The sequence below is a fragment of the Petaurus breviceps genome, unplaced genomic scaffold, assembly GCF_028583685.1.
Source record: "Petaurus breviceps papuanus isolate PSGF00001 unplaced genomic scaffold, PetGlider_PUasm1.0 90925, whole genome shotgun sequence".
Classification (NCBI taxonomy): domain Eukaryota; kingdom Metazoa; phylum Chordata; class Mammalia; order Diprotodontia; family Petauridae; genus Petaurus; species Petaurus breviceps.
Window position 1 is genome coordinate 3554585 of NW_027187380.1, and position 16878 is coordinate 3571462.

Below are 16878 nucleotides of genomic sequence, written 5' to 3' on the forward strand. Positions count from 1 at the left end.
CCCAATATTTGTGTCTTCATCAAAAGGATCTGAAGCAAAAAGGGTCTGAGTACTGTTCTATTAGTTGCTATGTGAGGATTCCTGCTTCCTGAGCTTAGCTGTATTCTGCTTTTTTCAGATCCTGGATATTCCTGTGTCTTTATCGGTGGGGGAGCAGTTTCTCATCAGCTGGTCCTAACTAGAGGGACACAAGTCTGTTTAATCCTTTACCCTTTTGGAGGGAGAAGAAAACTCATAAAGAAATCCATTTCTCTAACTGGTTCAATAGATGTCCAGACCTTGGGTGTTTCTAGGTAGTAATTTTCTTAGGATGATAAGGCAGGTTTGAAGACCAGCTTAGCCTTTTGATGATGATTCAGTTGTCTTTCTTTTTTTTTAATTAATTTTTTTCAATTAAAAAGCATTTAATTTCTCTCCCTTTCACCTTCTGAGGAAGAAAGAAGGAAAAGGAAGCCCTTGTATCAAATATGCTTAGTTAAGCAAAACAAATTCCAACATTGGCCATGTCCAAAGTGTTTCTCATTCTGCATAAAGAGTCCATCATATCTCTCTCTGTAGCAGTGGGTAGCATTCTTCAGCATCCCTTCTCTGTGTGAATGTTTGTCTACGTTGTGGTGGCTTAGTATCCTGATCCTGGGTTTTACTTTTTGATGCTGTTTGCCTTTAACTAAGGACCTGACTCTGCACAGACATCATTGGCATAAAATAAACAGTTTAACAGGGTACGGTGAGCAGGGAAGGCAGTGTTCTAAGACTGCATGTTTTACGCTTCAAATGGGAGGTGGTGCTAGAAGATTGGCCATTATATATGCTAAAAGGTGTGAGTTGAATGAATATTCCTTTTGACAATTATTCCCTAGTCTTATAGAGGTCATGACAGGCATGAAATCCGGCCACAATAGTTGTGGCTTTTCTAGCTTTTTGTTAGGCTTTGGCTCTAAACAGATGCTTGGTGTTATCCAGTCTGTGGAGCTCAGGGAATTCAGGCTAATTTATAGAATAATGGTAATCAATTGTCTTGAAATTCAGTCATTGCTAATAAAAGATATTTTGAATTAAACTGTTGCTGTTTGTGACTGAGGGAAGGGAAATTTTATCCTAGTGTCATTAGTTGTTTCAAGCCTACTGTATGTAAGGTGTAATGTTAACTGGACCAAGCAGTCAATCAAGAGCAGGAGGTCTTTTCTAATATTTGTTCATACAGCAAACAGCAGAAGTGCTACTATTTGTATGAATGCCAAGCTCTGGGGATACAAAGATAAAAAATAAATAAATAACAGGCGGCCCCTACCCTCATGGAGCTTGTCATCTACCAGGGAAAATATGACATGTGTATAGATAAACATGAAAGAGATAACTGAGACTGACTCAATCTTGGAGCAACCTTGATAATTAGAATCCATATGACAACTACATTTTTTTTTAAGAAATTGGGGTTAAGTAACTTGCCCAAGGTTACACAGCCAGTTATTTTGTGTGGGTGTTAAGTATCTGAGGCTGGAACCGAACTTGGGTCCTTCTGACTCCAGGCCGGCGCTTTACTCACTGTGCCACCTAGCCGCCCAACAACTACATTTTTAGGAAATCACAAAGACATTTATGAGGGAAAATGTCTTGGCACATAAAACAGATGTCACTGTTTTAGAACATAAATATAAAAGCTACAAAATGTTATAAATCCCTTAATTCATTCCCTCTTTTAACCCATAAACAAGTAAAGCTTTGCCAAGTCAAATTGGAGCAGTGCTCAGAGCAATCTGACTATTGCTCCATATTTAAACAAGTAAAACATGTTGGCTTCTGTAATTATGATTTGGTCTGGTTTTTGACAAATAGAAGAATATAGAATTTTTGTTTTCGTTCTGTTCATGTCCAGCTCTTTGTGACCCCAGTTAGGGTTTTCTTGGCAAAGATACTGGAGTATTTGTCATTTCCTTCTCTAGCTCATTTTACAGATGAAGAAACAGAGGCAAACAGGGTTAAGTGACTTGCCCAGGGTCACACAGCTAGTAAGTGGCTAAGACCAGATTTGAACTCAGGAAAATGAGTTATTAACTACCTACTATGCCACCTACCTGCTCACTCTAATATTAGGGGAATTTAGTACTTATAAAGAGATTCTTTCAGATTATCTGTCCTCCCAATTCCTTAGCCATCCCATAATCTACTCTTTACCTCCGCCCTACATAGGAATGGACACACTAGATCTCACTGTTACCCACAAGTGTTCCATTTTCCTAATTGAACACTATGACATTCTGCTATCTGATCATAACTTCCTATCATTTCATTTCTTCTAAACCTATTCTTTTAAAAAATTTTTTAATTATCTAGAGAGAAAAGGAAGAGAAAGGAAGCTAACCCCAACACTTATGTCATATATCTGTAGTCAAGCAAAAAAAAAAATGCCACGTTGGTCATGTCCAAAAACGTATTCCCTATTCTGCACATTAACATCTCTCATGACGTGAGCAGTGTTCTTCATCCCAGTTCTCTGGGACCATGGTTGACTATTTAGTTGATCAGAATTCAAAAGTAAATTTTTACACTCATCAAGATCTCCAGTTCCTCTACCCTTCAGTAATACTCTTAACTCTCTTCCTCTCCAGTATTAACCCGATAGTTGGCTATTTCAACTCTACATTGTTCTTTTCTCTGGAAGCCCTTACTGGTTCTTCCTTTTATGACTTATTTCTTGCCAAACCTCAGCCCTGAATTACACCTAACATCTGTTTACCTCTTCCACTCTTAATCATAAACTGCTGAATACAAAGGAAGTCATACTATGCTGACTGAGCACATTACAGATTCTTCACCAGCCTCTCTTGGACCCTAATTGCAGCAAGATATTCCTTTTATTCTTCTCTTATTGATCCCCTATCTCACTTTCAACTAAAGCTATTCCAAACCTCCCCTTCCCTCAAGTCTCCCACACTTCCCCAAACCTCCCCAGTTGCCTCTCTGCTGAGAACCTTGGCTTTTACTACACAGAAAATTGAGACTATTCAATGAGTTCCCCCTTTTCCCATTCTCTTTATTTCAAAACTCCTTGACGTCACCTTTCCAAACTCTTACCCCTTTCTCCCAGCCTCTGACAAAGAAATGGCTTTTGGCCTTGCCAAGGCTTACCTCCTTTAAATATGGCCTTGATCCCATTATCTCTCATCTTCTCCAAGAGGTTTCATAGGGCAGCTCGGTGGTGCAATTGATAGAACATAGACCCTTATGTCAGTATATTTCCTCTTCTGTATTCAAATCTGGCTTACTACCTGTGTGACTCTGGGCAAATCACTTAACCATGTTTGTCTCAATTCCTTATCTGTAAAATGAAATGGAGAAGGAAATAACAAACCACTCCAGTAACTGCCTCAAAACCCCAAATGGGGTCACAAGGAGTCAGGACTGAACAGCAGGTTTCACCCTTAATCATTTTCTCTCTCTTCGACTTCTGTATCTCCTCGTGCCTTCCTGACTGCCTTTGAACATGCCCAAGTCTCTTTGTCCTCAAAAACAAAAAATTTTCAGTAGACCTACCATCTCCTCAAACAATTGTCCTTCCTCCTCTTTCTCCTAGCCAAACTCATAGAAAAAGCTGTCTACACTTACTGCATCTGCTTCCTCTCTCTCTTCTTTGAAATCCTGTGCTTGACCTTATCACTCACTTTCTCAGTCAATGATTTATTTTTATTTTTTTATAAGCAATCGGGGTTAAGTAACTTGCTCAAGGTTACATGGCCAGTTATTTCTGGGTGTGGTGCTGAGTATCTGAGCCCGGATTTGATCCAGGTCATCCCGACACTGGAGCCGGTGCTCTTACTCGCTGAGCCACCTGGCTGCCCCTAAGCAATTGGGGTTAAGTAACTTGCTCAAGGTTACACGGCCAGGTGTTTCTGAGTGGGTGCTAAGTGTCTGAGCCCGGGATTTGATCTCCAGGTCTCAACACTGGAGCCGGTGCTCTTACTCGTTGTGCTACCTGGCCACCCCTTCAGTGATTTCTTAATTGCCAAATTTGATAGCCTTGACATATCTGCTGCATTTGATACTATTGACTACCTTTTCCTGGATATTCTTTTTCCTCTAGATTTTCCTGAAACTACTCTCTCTTGGTTCTCATATCTGTCTGACCAGTCCTTCTCTGGCCCCTCTGCTGGCTTATTATCCAAATCATACCCCTAACTGGGGCCTTCCCCAAGTTCTGTCCTTAGGACCTCTTCTCAGCTCCCTCAGGATCCTTTGTAGATCCAGGCCCTGCATATCCCCAAGCTCCTATCCCACATTAACCATAACTTATTGGACTTTTCAAACTAAATATCCCAGAGGTACTTCAAACTCAACCTGTCCAAAACTGAACTCATTCTCTTTCCCCCTACATTTCCCCTTTGCCAAATTTCCCTATTTTTTTTTTAATCAACCACCATTCTTCTAGTCAAGCAAGTTCATAACCTTAGCATTGTCCTGGATTCCTTACTGTCCTTCACCCCAATATCTAATCAGTTGTCAAATATTGCTATTTTTACCTTCACCATATTTTTCTCATCTGACCTTTTGTCTCCCCTCACACAAGCTACCACCTTGGTTCAGGCCCTCATCACCTTCCACCTAGATTATTGGCAATAGCCTCCTAATTTTTCTCCCTGCCTTGTGTCTCTCCCACACTCCAGTCCATCCTACACACTGCTAACAAAATAATTTTCCTCAAGCACAGACCATGTGACTCCTCAGCCAACTCCAGTGGCTTCCTGTTGCCTATAGGATAGAACATAAAGTCCTCTATGTAGCTTTTAAAGCCTTTCTTAAGGTGGTCCTCACCTGTCTCTGCAGCCTCATTGGATATTACTCCCCTTCCCCAAATTCTTTGATCCAGCTAAACTGGCCTTCTCTCTGTTTCTCACATAAGATACTCCATCTTCTATCTCCATATCTTTGCAGTGGTCATCCCAACATGCTTGGGATGGAATCTCTTCTTACTACTATGTCATAAAGTTTTCTTTTTAAAGCATAATCTTCTGCAGGAAGCCTTTCCTGTCCCCCAACAGCTAGTGCCCTCCTCCCCAAACTACTTTGTATTTAACTGTTTTGTATGTATCTGTATTTATTCACTTTACATTTATGTGATATATCTTTATATATGTATTTGTCTCTCCCATTGTCAGCTCCTTTTGAATCATGATTATTTCATTCTTTGTACTTTTATCTAGGGGTGTGCTGGTAAATGTTTAGTAACCAAGTATCTGAAAAAAAATTGTACACACAAAGCACTTTTAAGTTTAATCTTCATTACTAACACTCTCCACTTGGTTAAGTCTAGACAATCAACAAAACAATTTACTTATATCTAATTCATATGAAAATCGAGACATCACCCTTATGATGTGATTGATCCTCTTCAAGAATGAAGGACAAATAACAACAAATCAAGCCCTGTTTTGTAGTGTTTGCCTATTTCTGGAGTGCAAATGTATGCACTGAAATTTTAAAAATCAGCTCTCTCAAACCAGGTCAAGCTAGCTCCAGTATACTCTGCTTGTATTTCCAGTGGTTAGCACAATATCTGGCATGTGGAAAGCATTTAATAAATGCTTGGTGGTTGATTAATTAAACTGTTGCCAATGAGGAGCTCTTGAATATTAAAAAAATATTTTTATTAACACATTTTGTATTGAATAAATATATTTCCCCCAAGTAGTTCTAACAATTTCTTCACAAAGTACATCCCCTGAAAACAGTAAGGCGCAATCATATAAGTGATTATAACTCATAATACATGTCACTTTCTACTTTTGTCATTTGCCCCCAGTAAAGAGAAAGGTGTGTACATTAACTTTAGTCATTTAACACTGTCAAAGAGAAAAAGATGAAAACTGTACTCTGTAACATAGGCACGCAAGCTTGCCAGCAAACCATTTTTTATTAATTTGTCCTTCTAATCCATGCATTTTTCTGACTTGGAGAAATGTCCAAATCCTCATGCCCTTGGACATCTGTCTAACATAGAGTATGTGTACAAGAGGCTTGAGAGGATGGTCTCTCACTCTTTCCCTGGTGACTTGCAAGTGAGGAGGACTGTTTTGAGATACAAGGCTGAGGAAGAACTGGCTGCTTCTCCCCACCTGGCTGATGGGGCTTCCATTTCTTTTGTATTTATTTTTCCTGATCTTAGGTGAATGAGTATTCTGAGAAAGGAGTGCCCAGGCAACCAGTAAGACCTGAAGATCCACTAAAGCCCTCAAGGAGGGCCTGCCAGCAATTAAACCTGGCAGTAGCAGTAGCTAAGTTAGTGAGAAACTGGTGCAGTAGCCGACTGACCTGATAGACCCAGTCTAGCAGTAGGTTGATCCATAAACTGATGCCGCACACTACACAGATGCAGAGGGATAGAGGAATCCATTGCCAATGCCTTTACCACAAAGCAAACTTGGTGTTGGTCTGAGAAAGGGAGAAAAGAACCCCCAGGGTGCCGAGTGTCATGGTAACCCTCGGCTCCGTGTATTCCCTACACGTGTGCCTCGCTAGTATTGTGCTTTACATTTGTATCTATTCTCCCTGAGACCATGTGTGTGCAGAGGATCAGTGTACCCCTTGTTTGGAAGGATGTTTGGTAATTTTTGGCCTTGCTATACATTCTCAGTAATCACCCTTTTGTAAAAACTAATTGCTACCAATTGGTTAATGGATATTGTAGAACACACTGGATCAAAGTTTTAAAATCAAATGTTTAAAATATATATGTATATATATCATACTATTATTAATACTATTTTACATGTAATTAATTGGGAAATAAGATATACAGGCGCTGGGGCATAGAGACCCACCATGCCCTACTGGAAAAGTTGAAGGGGGATGGGAGAAGATATGGGAGAGAGCAGATTGGAAGATGGGATATCCTGTGGGACCACTATTTTGGGGTGGTGGGTAGGGGAAAATCGGGGAGAAAATTTGTAACTCAAAATCTAGCGGAAATGAATGATGTTACATTTGATTTTAAAACTTTGAATTCCAGATTCATTCCCTTCCTCCCTTGTCACCCACCCTTACTGGGAAGATAAGCAGTTCAGTATAGATTGTACATGTGTTGCTAATGCAAAACATTAACATAGTAGATGTATTGTAAACGACTTGACTATATTTCCCTCCTTCCTATCCCACCTCCCACTTGTTCTATTCTCACTTTGATCCTGTCCCTTTTCAAAAGTGGGTGTTTCCAACTTCCCTACCCCCCAGCTTGCCCTCCCTTCCATCATCCCCCCTCTCATACCCTTCCTCCCTACTCTCTTGTAGGGTGAGATACCCTCTTTAGTGTGTATTTCATTCCCTCTCTGAGCCAAATTGAATGAGAATAAGGTTGACCCATTCCCTTTTGCCTTCCTATTCTTCCCCTCCATTGTAACCATTTTCCCTTGCCTCTTCTATATGAGATAGTTTACCCCATTCTGTCTCTCCCCATCTCCTCTCATTATATTCCTCTCTCACCTCTTAATTTCACCTTTTAAGTATCATCCCTTCCTATTAAATTGGTCCTGTGCCCTATATCTATGTATACCTGTAAACATATACACACGTATTCACACTCCCGTATACCCTCCAATATAGATATGTGTGCATATATATTCCCTTCAACTATTTTCATACTGAGAAAAGTTTCATCAGTTACAATTATCATTTTTCCACATAGGAATGTTAATAGTTCAACTTTGATAAGTTCCTTATGATTTCTTTTCCCTGTTTACCTTCTCATGCTTCTTGTATCTGAATGTGAAATTTTCTATTCAACTCTGGTTTTTTCATCAAGAATGCTTGAAAGTCCTCTATTCCACTGAATGACCATATTTTCCCCTGAAACATGATACTCAGTGTTGCTGGAGAGGTGATTCTTGGTTTTAATCCCAGCTCCTTTGCCCTCTGGAATATCATATGCTAAGCCCTTTGATCCCTCAGTGTAGAAGCCGCCAGATCCTGAATTATCCTGATTGGGTTTCCACAATATTCAAATTGTTTCTTCCTGGCTGCTTGTAATATTCTCTCCTTGATTTTGGAATTTCAGGACCTGGCTATAATATTCCTAGGAGTTGTCTTTTTGGGATCTTTTCCAGGAGGTGATTGGTGGATTCTTTCAACCTCTATTTTACCCTCTGGTTCTAAAACATCAGGGCAGTTTTCCTTGAGAATTTCTGGGAGGATGATTTCGAGGTTCTTTCTTTGATGATGGCTTTCAGGTAGTCCAATAATTTTTAAGTTATCTCTCCTGGATCTATTTTCCAGGTCAGTGGTTTTTCCAATGAGATATTTCACATTGCCATCTATTTATGATTTCTCATAAAGTCATTAGCTTCCATTTGTTCCAATCTTATTCTGAAGGAATGACTCTCCTCAGTGAGCTTTTGAGATTCTTTTTCCATCTGGCAAATTCAGCTTTTTAAGGCATTCTTCTCCTCGTTGCCTTTTTGAGCCTCTTTTGCCATTTTAGTTAGTATATTTCTTTAAGGTGGTATTTTCCTGTCAGGCTGTTGACTCTCATTTCTCTTCCCAATTTTTCTTCCACTTCTCTTATTTGCTTCTTAAAGTCCTCTATGGCCTGTAACCGGCTCGTATTTTTCTTTGAAGCTTTTGGTGCAGGAGTTCTGACTTCACTGTCTTCCTCTTGTTCCATGCTTTGCTCCTTTTTGTCCCCAAAACAGGAGTCTAATGTTGGATTGCTTTGCTTGGTTTGCCTTCTTTGCCTGTTCATTTTGCTACTCAATTACTTGACTTTTGGGCTTTTTGCCACAGTAGGACTCTGCCACCAGACAGGGGAGCTTTCCTCCCAAACTCTGGGGTTTTCTCAGCTGCCAGAGGTATTGGTTGGATGCCCTCTCTGAAGCCTCCACACACTCTGGTAAGCTGGTCACACACCCCAGGACCTCACCCTAGACCTTAATCCAGATCCAAGCAGGTTAAAGCAATAGCTTCTACCCCTCAGACTGGTCACTTGGTCCCCTTACACTCTGCAGGCCAGAAGCTGAAGCCGCTATGTGGCAGCTGCTGCACCACAGCCCTCAGCTGCCTCTCACCCTGGGGGGCAAAAGCCGATGCACTCCCAACTACTGGGTCCCAAAGTCCAGACTGCACTGACTTTTCACTTTGTCCTTGATAATTCTGGATCACCACAGCTGCTGGTGATCTGGAGTCCCTCCAGCTGGTGGCTGGTCAGGCCCACCCTGGGGCTAAAACCTCAGTGTGGGTCTGGGGTTGGCTCCCAGAGTGCTGTGCTGGCCGATTCCCTCCAGCCTGCTGGACTGTTCTCAGCAGGTTAGCTTCTCTGTGTCATTTTGTGAGTTCTGTAGCTCCAAAGTTTGTTCAGAGTCCCCTTTTACATGGATTGGAGGTGGTGGGAGCCGGAGCCTCGAGGAGATCCTATTTCTACTCCGCCATCTTAACTCCCCCCGGCCCCCCCCCTCATTCTTGAAGAATTTCAATGACATCTGGAGATGTCTTGACTTGCAAGTGAATTGGATTTAAGTGAGGCAGGGCATGCAAAGTCGTCAGCTCCATTATCTCCTCCAGTCATCAGAATTCAGTGGAAAGGGGACAGCTAGGTGGTGCAGTTAACAGAGCACCAGCCCTGGAGTCAGGAGGACCTGACTTCAAATGTGACCTCAGACACTTAACATAAAAATTAGCTGAGTGACCTTGGGCAAATCACTTAACCCCAATTGCCCTCCAAAAAGAAAAAATAAGAAATCAGTGGCGAGACATAGGTCAGGATGACTGGCAATGGCCCCAGAGGCAGTGGGAGACTTTTAAGCTAAAGTCTTTCCCATGTCTCAAGATAACACCTATTCAATGAATCAAGGCTAGATAAGAATTGAGGAAAAATGTGGCCTACTTTGCCTTCATAAAAGAATTAGTCTGGGAAGAGAAGACCCTCAGAGCTTCTGGCTGGAAAACAAACAGCTGCTGATTTTCCTACCTAGCTGGTGGACAGGAGGGGTAGATGTGTAGGGTGGAGGATCCATTCTAGCATAATGGAGTGGAAAGAGAACCAGACCTGGAGAAAAATGATATCCTAACATGGATACTGTGTGAATTTGGCAAATTACTTTATGCTTCTGGACCTCTATTTCCTCATCTATAAAAATTGAGGGATTGCATTAGACCTTCTAGCACTATGATCCTATAGGACTAATACTGAGTTAAAAATTCAGACAAAGAACTTCCTCTGTGCATCTTGGAAATCTGTCATAAAAGGTTGTTTCCATCAGGCATCTTTTGGAGCATCTTATTCAAAAGCAGATTTTATCAGCCCCCTGTGAAGGAAGTACTGATGGGGGATAGGGATTGCCTCACTCTACTACATCTCTGTGGCCTGGGATCACATGATGTGGCTCCATATTTACCAACCTGTATTTAAAAACTGCCTCTGGAGTACCTACTTGTAGTTATGTCATACAAACTCTGCTCTTGCGATTACCTTCCAAGAAAGCTAGGAGTTTGAATCATTTGAGCAAAGATAAAAAATCAGTTCAAATCCCATTTTCTGCAGAAAGCCTTTCCCAGCCCCCCTCAGCCACTAGTGCCTTCCATCTGCCCTGTTATTGTTTGTCCTTCATTCTCAAAGAGGACCATGACATCAGGAAGGTGACACCTTACTCTTGGATTTAAGTGAGGGAGGGCTGTGCAAAGTCACTAGTCTCATTTTCTTTGCTGGAGACATTTGGGTCCAGTGGCAAGATATAGATCCGGATGACTGGAGATGACCCTGGATGCAGTGGGAGATCTTGACCTCTTTAAACTGAGGTCTTTAACAGATTTCAATCTGACTAAGGCAGCACTCATTCGGTGATTAAGATTAGGTAAGAAATGAGACAGAGCAGACCTCTTTACCTGAATCTATTTACATGTTACCTCCCTCATTAGAATGAGGGCAGGGCAATGTTTTTTTTTCTTTGACTCTCTTTGTATCCTTAGTGCTGAGCACAGAGCTGCCTTTTGCTTTTGAACTTGTTCCTTGCTCAGCACAGTTAGGGCACATGACCATGATTGTTCCTCTCTGCATAAGTCCCCTCCTCCATCTGCCCTGGATTTGTGATCTAGAGCTGGGTAGTGACAGAGGTGACAGAAGGCCCCCATTTCTGCCCTATGTGCTAATTCAAAGATCCCCTGGGTCTTCTTCCTGTCCCTGTGATTCCTGCCCTGGAGCCTTCTTACAGTGCCTGGGCACTGAAATGTTCTAAATGCCTGGAGCTCCTGCCCAGATCCTGTTCCTACCGTTCATGACCTCTCTTTTGTCTGCTTAAGCCAATGTGGGTCAGACGGTCAGCTGCTCACAAATTAGAGGAATGGTGTTTAAATTGTGATCTTTTTAGGTTATTAAGAATGTCTGCAGATGATTATAGGGAGCCAAGAAGGGTTACTTGTGAGGCTTTACTTCTGGTTAAGTAAGTTTCCAGACTGAAATTTTAGAAATGACAACAAAAACAGCTCCAGAAGCAATTTTGTACTCCCTTATCAAAGCCAGGCCACTCTTCTCGGCCAGGAAGATCATAGTGTGACTGAGTAACTGTATCAAACTAAAGATGAATTAAATTTGTAAACTCATTCTATTGTTAACCATTTCCCCTTCCCATCTTAGTCCTTTTCCTTTTCACTGAAACCTTGTTTCCTCCAAGAAGACACTGCATCCCCTCTCCAACACTGATAATGCCCTCTTTCTCCAATGGACCATGAGGAAGTTATGCTCCTCCCTCTCACTGCCACTTCCAGATCCTCCTTCAGCAACCTTTCCATCACTCAAGTTCTGTCCATCTATCCACATCACCCTATTCGGTCATCTACCAGTCTCTGTTATTTTTTTTTTCCTTTAGAATTCAGTATTTGACTTGACCTTCCTTTCCACTCCAACCTCTGCCTTTTTACTTAAACCCTGGCACATAGTAAACATTAAAATACTTGATTGATTGAAGACAAATATGCATGGTGATTAATGTCCCTTTAAACACTCTGGTCTCCCAGTTCACCAACCTCTACTTCTATCACCTTTATTCCATCTTTGCCACAAAGAAGGATTCATACCCTACGTGGTGAAATGGAGATAGGATGCTGATTTTGGAGTCAGGAAGATTTGAGTTGAAATCTGACCTCAGACTCTTACTGGTAAGTTACTTAATCTCAAGCTCAGTTTCCCCATTTGTAAAATGGGGCTATCAATAGCACCCACCTCTTAAGAGTTATGAGGACCAAATGAGATAACATACTTTGTAAACTAAAGTGCCAAATAATTGCTATTATCATTACTACCCTTGATCTTACTATTATAACTGGCTAACTTCCATAATCAAAACCTATCTTCCTACCTGTGTCTTACACCTAAACACATTCTTCATCCTTACTGTGACCTCAGCTTGCTTTAAACCTCCCCATTATCCCACGATCTGCTCTAACTTTTCTCAGAGCCCAATTTAGTCAACCACTTCAAATACTATACTCTGCTCTCAAATCCCTTGCCCTGTTGTTGCTTGTCTCCTTCTTAGGACTTGTTACAGCTCAAGTGAAGCATCTGACAATTAGAGCTTAGGGTTATAATTACAGTCTTTATTGAGTACAGCTCAGTGGGGAAGCTGGAGAAGCAGCCCCAGCAAAAGCAGATGTGGTAACCTGCAGGCTTACCCACAATGGGATGGAGCAGGTGAAGAGAAGGGATTTTGGGGAGGACAATTGCTCTTGGAGTCAGCAGGTCTGGTTAGGGTTCCTGGGGACCTCCCTTTATGAGTGAGGTTCATGGACCTGGATGAAGACTTGTGGTGGGAATCATGGAAAGCTCTCATGATCTTTTTGCATAATTATGGCTTAGGTGGGAAGTTTGGTGCTACTAAGGAAGGGCTTCAGGGCGGGGGCAGAGTGGATGAGCTGGGAGGGGGAGTACTAGAACCACTCTATAAGGGGTTATCCCCATCACCCACAGTCTCCATTCCTACTTACATGTTGCTCAACGCACTGGAGGGAACTGTTTCCTTTGACGGATCATCATCCATGGCCTACTTCCATTAGGCCTACTAGGAGGGTCCTGAACCACCTTCTTTTCTCCATTCTCAGTGAACTCATCAGGTGTCATGCAGGAAAATTCACTCTTTCCAGTCATGTTACTTGCCCCCTTCTTCTTCTTCCCCTTCCTCATCATTACCCATACTCCACTCACACTAATTTACCATTATCTATTGAGGTCAACATAACAACATAACCCATCCAGTCACCCAAATCCATGACCTTAAGAATCATCAAATCTTACCGCTAGTATCCAGTAAGTTGCTAAGTCTTCTTTGTCCTACCCTCTACATCCTTTTCACCCATTCAATCATCTCCACAACCACCCTAGTATTCAGGTCTTCATCATATCCTTTCAGTCTGGTCCCTGTAGACATCACACATGGGAGCAAACCTTGGAAAACAAGTCCAACATCCCTATACCACCAATGGGCAGTTAAGCCCAAGAGGCCCTGGAGTAGCAATACAAACATGCCCCACCCCAGACCACCAACTATACTCCCAGGTTTGTCCTCAAACCAGGTGAGTAACACCTGTGAAGTTGGGTCTTATCAACTGGTTTTATGTAGGTGCTGCAATACCCCCTTCTCATAAACCACAGTTACTAAAGAACGGGACAAGAAAGTTCTCACCACGAAGTCCTTGGCACTGTTAAACGTTCAACATCAGAAACTGATACGATTTTGTCAATGGAAATGACAAGCAGAGCAATCTTTACACTCCTATTTTGGGGACAAAAAGGATCAAAGCATGGAACAGGAGGAAGACAGCAAAGTCAGAACTCCTACACCAAAAGCTTCAAAGGAAAATACAATCTGGTTACAGGCCATAAAGGAGCTTAAGAATTTTGAAAACCAAGAGAAGTGGAAGAAAAATTGGTAAGAGAAGTGAGAGCGATGCAAGAAAATTATGAAATGAGTCAACAACCTGACTGAAGAAAATAAAACCTTAAAAAATAGACTAACTCAAATGGCAAGAGGCTCGAAAAAGCAATGAAGAATGCCTTAAAAAGCCAAATTTGCCAAATGGAAAAAGAATCTCAAAAGCTCACTGAAGAGAATCATTCCTTCAGAATTAGACTGGAGCAAATGGAAGCTAGTGACTTTATGAGAAATCAAGATACTATTACAGATCCAAACAAATGAAAAAATAGAAGGCAATGTGAAATATCTCATTGGAAAAACCACTGACCTGGAAAATGGATCTAGGAGAGATAATTTAAAAATTATTGGACTACCTGAAAGCCATGATAAAAAAAAAAAAGAACCTAGAAATCATCCTTCAAGAAATTCTCAAGGAAAATTACCCTGATGTTTTAGAACCAGCAAAACTGAGTATTATGTTTCAGGGGAAAATATGGTCATTCATTGGAATAGAGGACTTTCAAGCATTCTTTTTTTTTTTTTTTTAAGCAATCGGGGTTAAGTAACTTGCTCAAGGTTACACAGCCAGTTATTTCTGGGTGTGGTGCTAAGTATCTGAGCCTGGATTTGATCCCCAGGTCATCCCAACACTGGAGCTCTTACTCGCTGTGCTACCTGGCCGCCCCCTTTCAAGCATTCTTGATGAAAAAACCAGAGTTCAATAGAAAATCTGACATTCAGATACAAGCAGCAAGAGAAGCATGAGAAGGTAAACAGGGAAAAGAAATCATAAGGAACTTAAGTTGAACTATTTACATTCCTACATGGAAAATAATTATAACTTATGAAACTTTTCTCAGTATGGAAATAATTGAAGAGAATAGAAATGTATATGTGTGTATGTATACTTACATATGTCTATATAGGAGTGTATATAAATACATATGTGTGTGTATATATGTGTACAGGTATACATAGAGGGCATGAGACCAATTGAATAGGAAGGGTTGATACTTAAAAAGTGAAATTAAAGAGGTAAGAGAGGAATATAATGAGGAAATGGGGTGAGACAGAATGGGGTAAACTATCTCATATAGAAGAGGCAAGGGAAAATGGTTACAATGGAGGGGAAGAACAGGAAGGCAAAAGGGAATGAGTCAATCTTATTCTCAATGAATTTGGCTTAGGGAGGGAATGACATACACATTAAATGGGTATCTCACTCTACATGAGAGTAGGGGGTAAGGGGATGATGGAAAGGAGGGCAGGCTGGGGGGAGAGAAGTTAGAAGCACCCACTTTTGAAAAGGGATAGGATCAAAGTGAGAGCAAGTTGGAGGTGGAATAGAATGGAGGGAAATATAGTCAGTCTTTCACAATATATACACTATGGAAATGTTTTGCATAGCTACACATGTACAACCTATATTGAATTGCTTATCTTCCTAGTAAGGGTGGGTGATGAGGGAGGAAGGGAAAGAATCTGGAATTCAAAGTTTTAAAATCAAATGTTAAAAAAATATGTATATATATATATATAATTATTATTATTATTTTACATGTAACTGGGAAATAAGATATACAGGTACTGGGGCATAGAGATCCATCATGCCCTACTGGAAAGTCGGAGGGGGAATGAGGGAGGATATGAGAGAGAACAGATTGGGGGAGGGGATATTCAGTGGCATCAAAGTTTTGGGGTGGTGGGTAGGGGAAAAATGGGGAGAAAATTTGTAACTCAAAATCTTGTGGAAATGAATGATGTAAACTACAAAATAAAAAAGAGAGAAATAAAAGAAAAAAATCAACATAAAAAAAATCCAAACCTCTATGTTCTAGCTAAACTGGCTTATTTTATATTAAGAAGACCTGTGTTTAAGTTTTGCTTCTGAAATGAAAAGATATCATTTAACCATTCAATGTCCTGGGCAACACTCCAAGATCATAGAGCTGATCACGATGATCTAGTAGAGGGAGTTACCTCCTAAGAATTCCCCATACTAATGAAAATACCAGTCTGGTCCAAGTATACATGTGATACTTGCGCAAGACACTGGGATAAAGACAAAAATGATCAATTTTTATTCTTAAGGAGTTTTTACTGATCATTAGGGAAGTTCCTTGTCTGGCTGAGGAATTGAGATTCTTCACACTGAGAGCAGAGAAGCCTTCAAGCCATGAGAGGACCCAGGGTTAGAGTTCACACCAGTAGGGAACCTAAGAGAGAGAACTCTGAGGCACATGGGCAAGATGAAGAGATGGGACAATCATACGATCATCTTCATGATCTTTATGGTCTAGTGAAGTTAAATTTTGTCTGAGGTTACAAAAGATTGAAAGTTGATGAAAAGCTCTTTCTGTCGGCGCTTCCAGTGGAGGGACCGCTGTCTCTTCGCCGGTGCCATGCCCGCCCTCAGACCCCTCATGAAGCCTAAAATCGTCAAGAAGAGGACCAAGAAGTTCATCCGGCACCAGTCCGACAGATATGTCAAGATCAAGAGAAACTGGCGTAAACCAAGAGGCATTGACAACAGGGTGCGAAGGCGATTCAAGGGCCAGATCTTGATGCCCAATATTGGTTATGGAAGCAATAAGAAGACAAAACACATGCTGCCAAGTGGATTCAGGAAGTTTTTGGTGCACAATGTCAAAGAGCTAGAAGTCCTTCTGATGTGCAACAAATCTTATTGTGCTGAGATTGCTCACAACGTTTCCTCTAAGAATCGGAAAGTTATTGTTGAGAGAGCAGCTCAGCGGGCCATCAAGATCACCAATCCAAACGCTAGACTGAGGAGTGAAGAAAATGAGTAAAAAGCTTTGCACGCTTTTATTTGTGTTAAATAAACTCGTAAACTACTACCATTTGTTTTTGTGGAGGTTGTAGAGGGAAAAAAAAAAAAAAGAAAGTTAATGAAAAGACCTAGCTCCATGTTCTTTTTATTGCTACAAGCAAAAAAAGTGTAATTCCATACTATGTGAAGCAACCACAGGAAAAG

The 16878-nt window shown here is 41.1% G+C and overlaps 1 protein-coding gene and 1 pseudogene across 3 annotated transcripts in view; both read left to right on the forward strand.

Annotated features, from left to right (window-relative positions):
* GAA (alpha glucosidase) overlaps positions 1 to 1060 on the forward strand; it is a 27878-nt gene extending 26818 nt beyond the window's left edge. For all 3 annotated transcript variants that reach the window (XM_069076092.1, XM_069076091.1, XM_069076093.1), the window contains exon 20: positions 119 to 1060. In XM_069076092.1, the coding sequence (XP_068932193.1) occupies positions 119 to 178 (60 nt within the window). In that variant the 3' untranslated portion in view covers positions 179 to 1060. The remainder of the gene's footprint in view (positions 1 to 118) is intronic.
* Positions 1061 to 16209: 15149 nt separating this feature from the next.
* On the forward strand, positions 16210 to 16735 carry LOC138152386 (large ribosomal subunit protein eL32 pseudogene; annotated as a pseudogene).
* Positions 16736 to 16878: the final 143 nt, after the last annotated feature.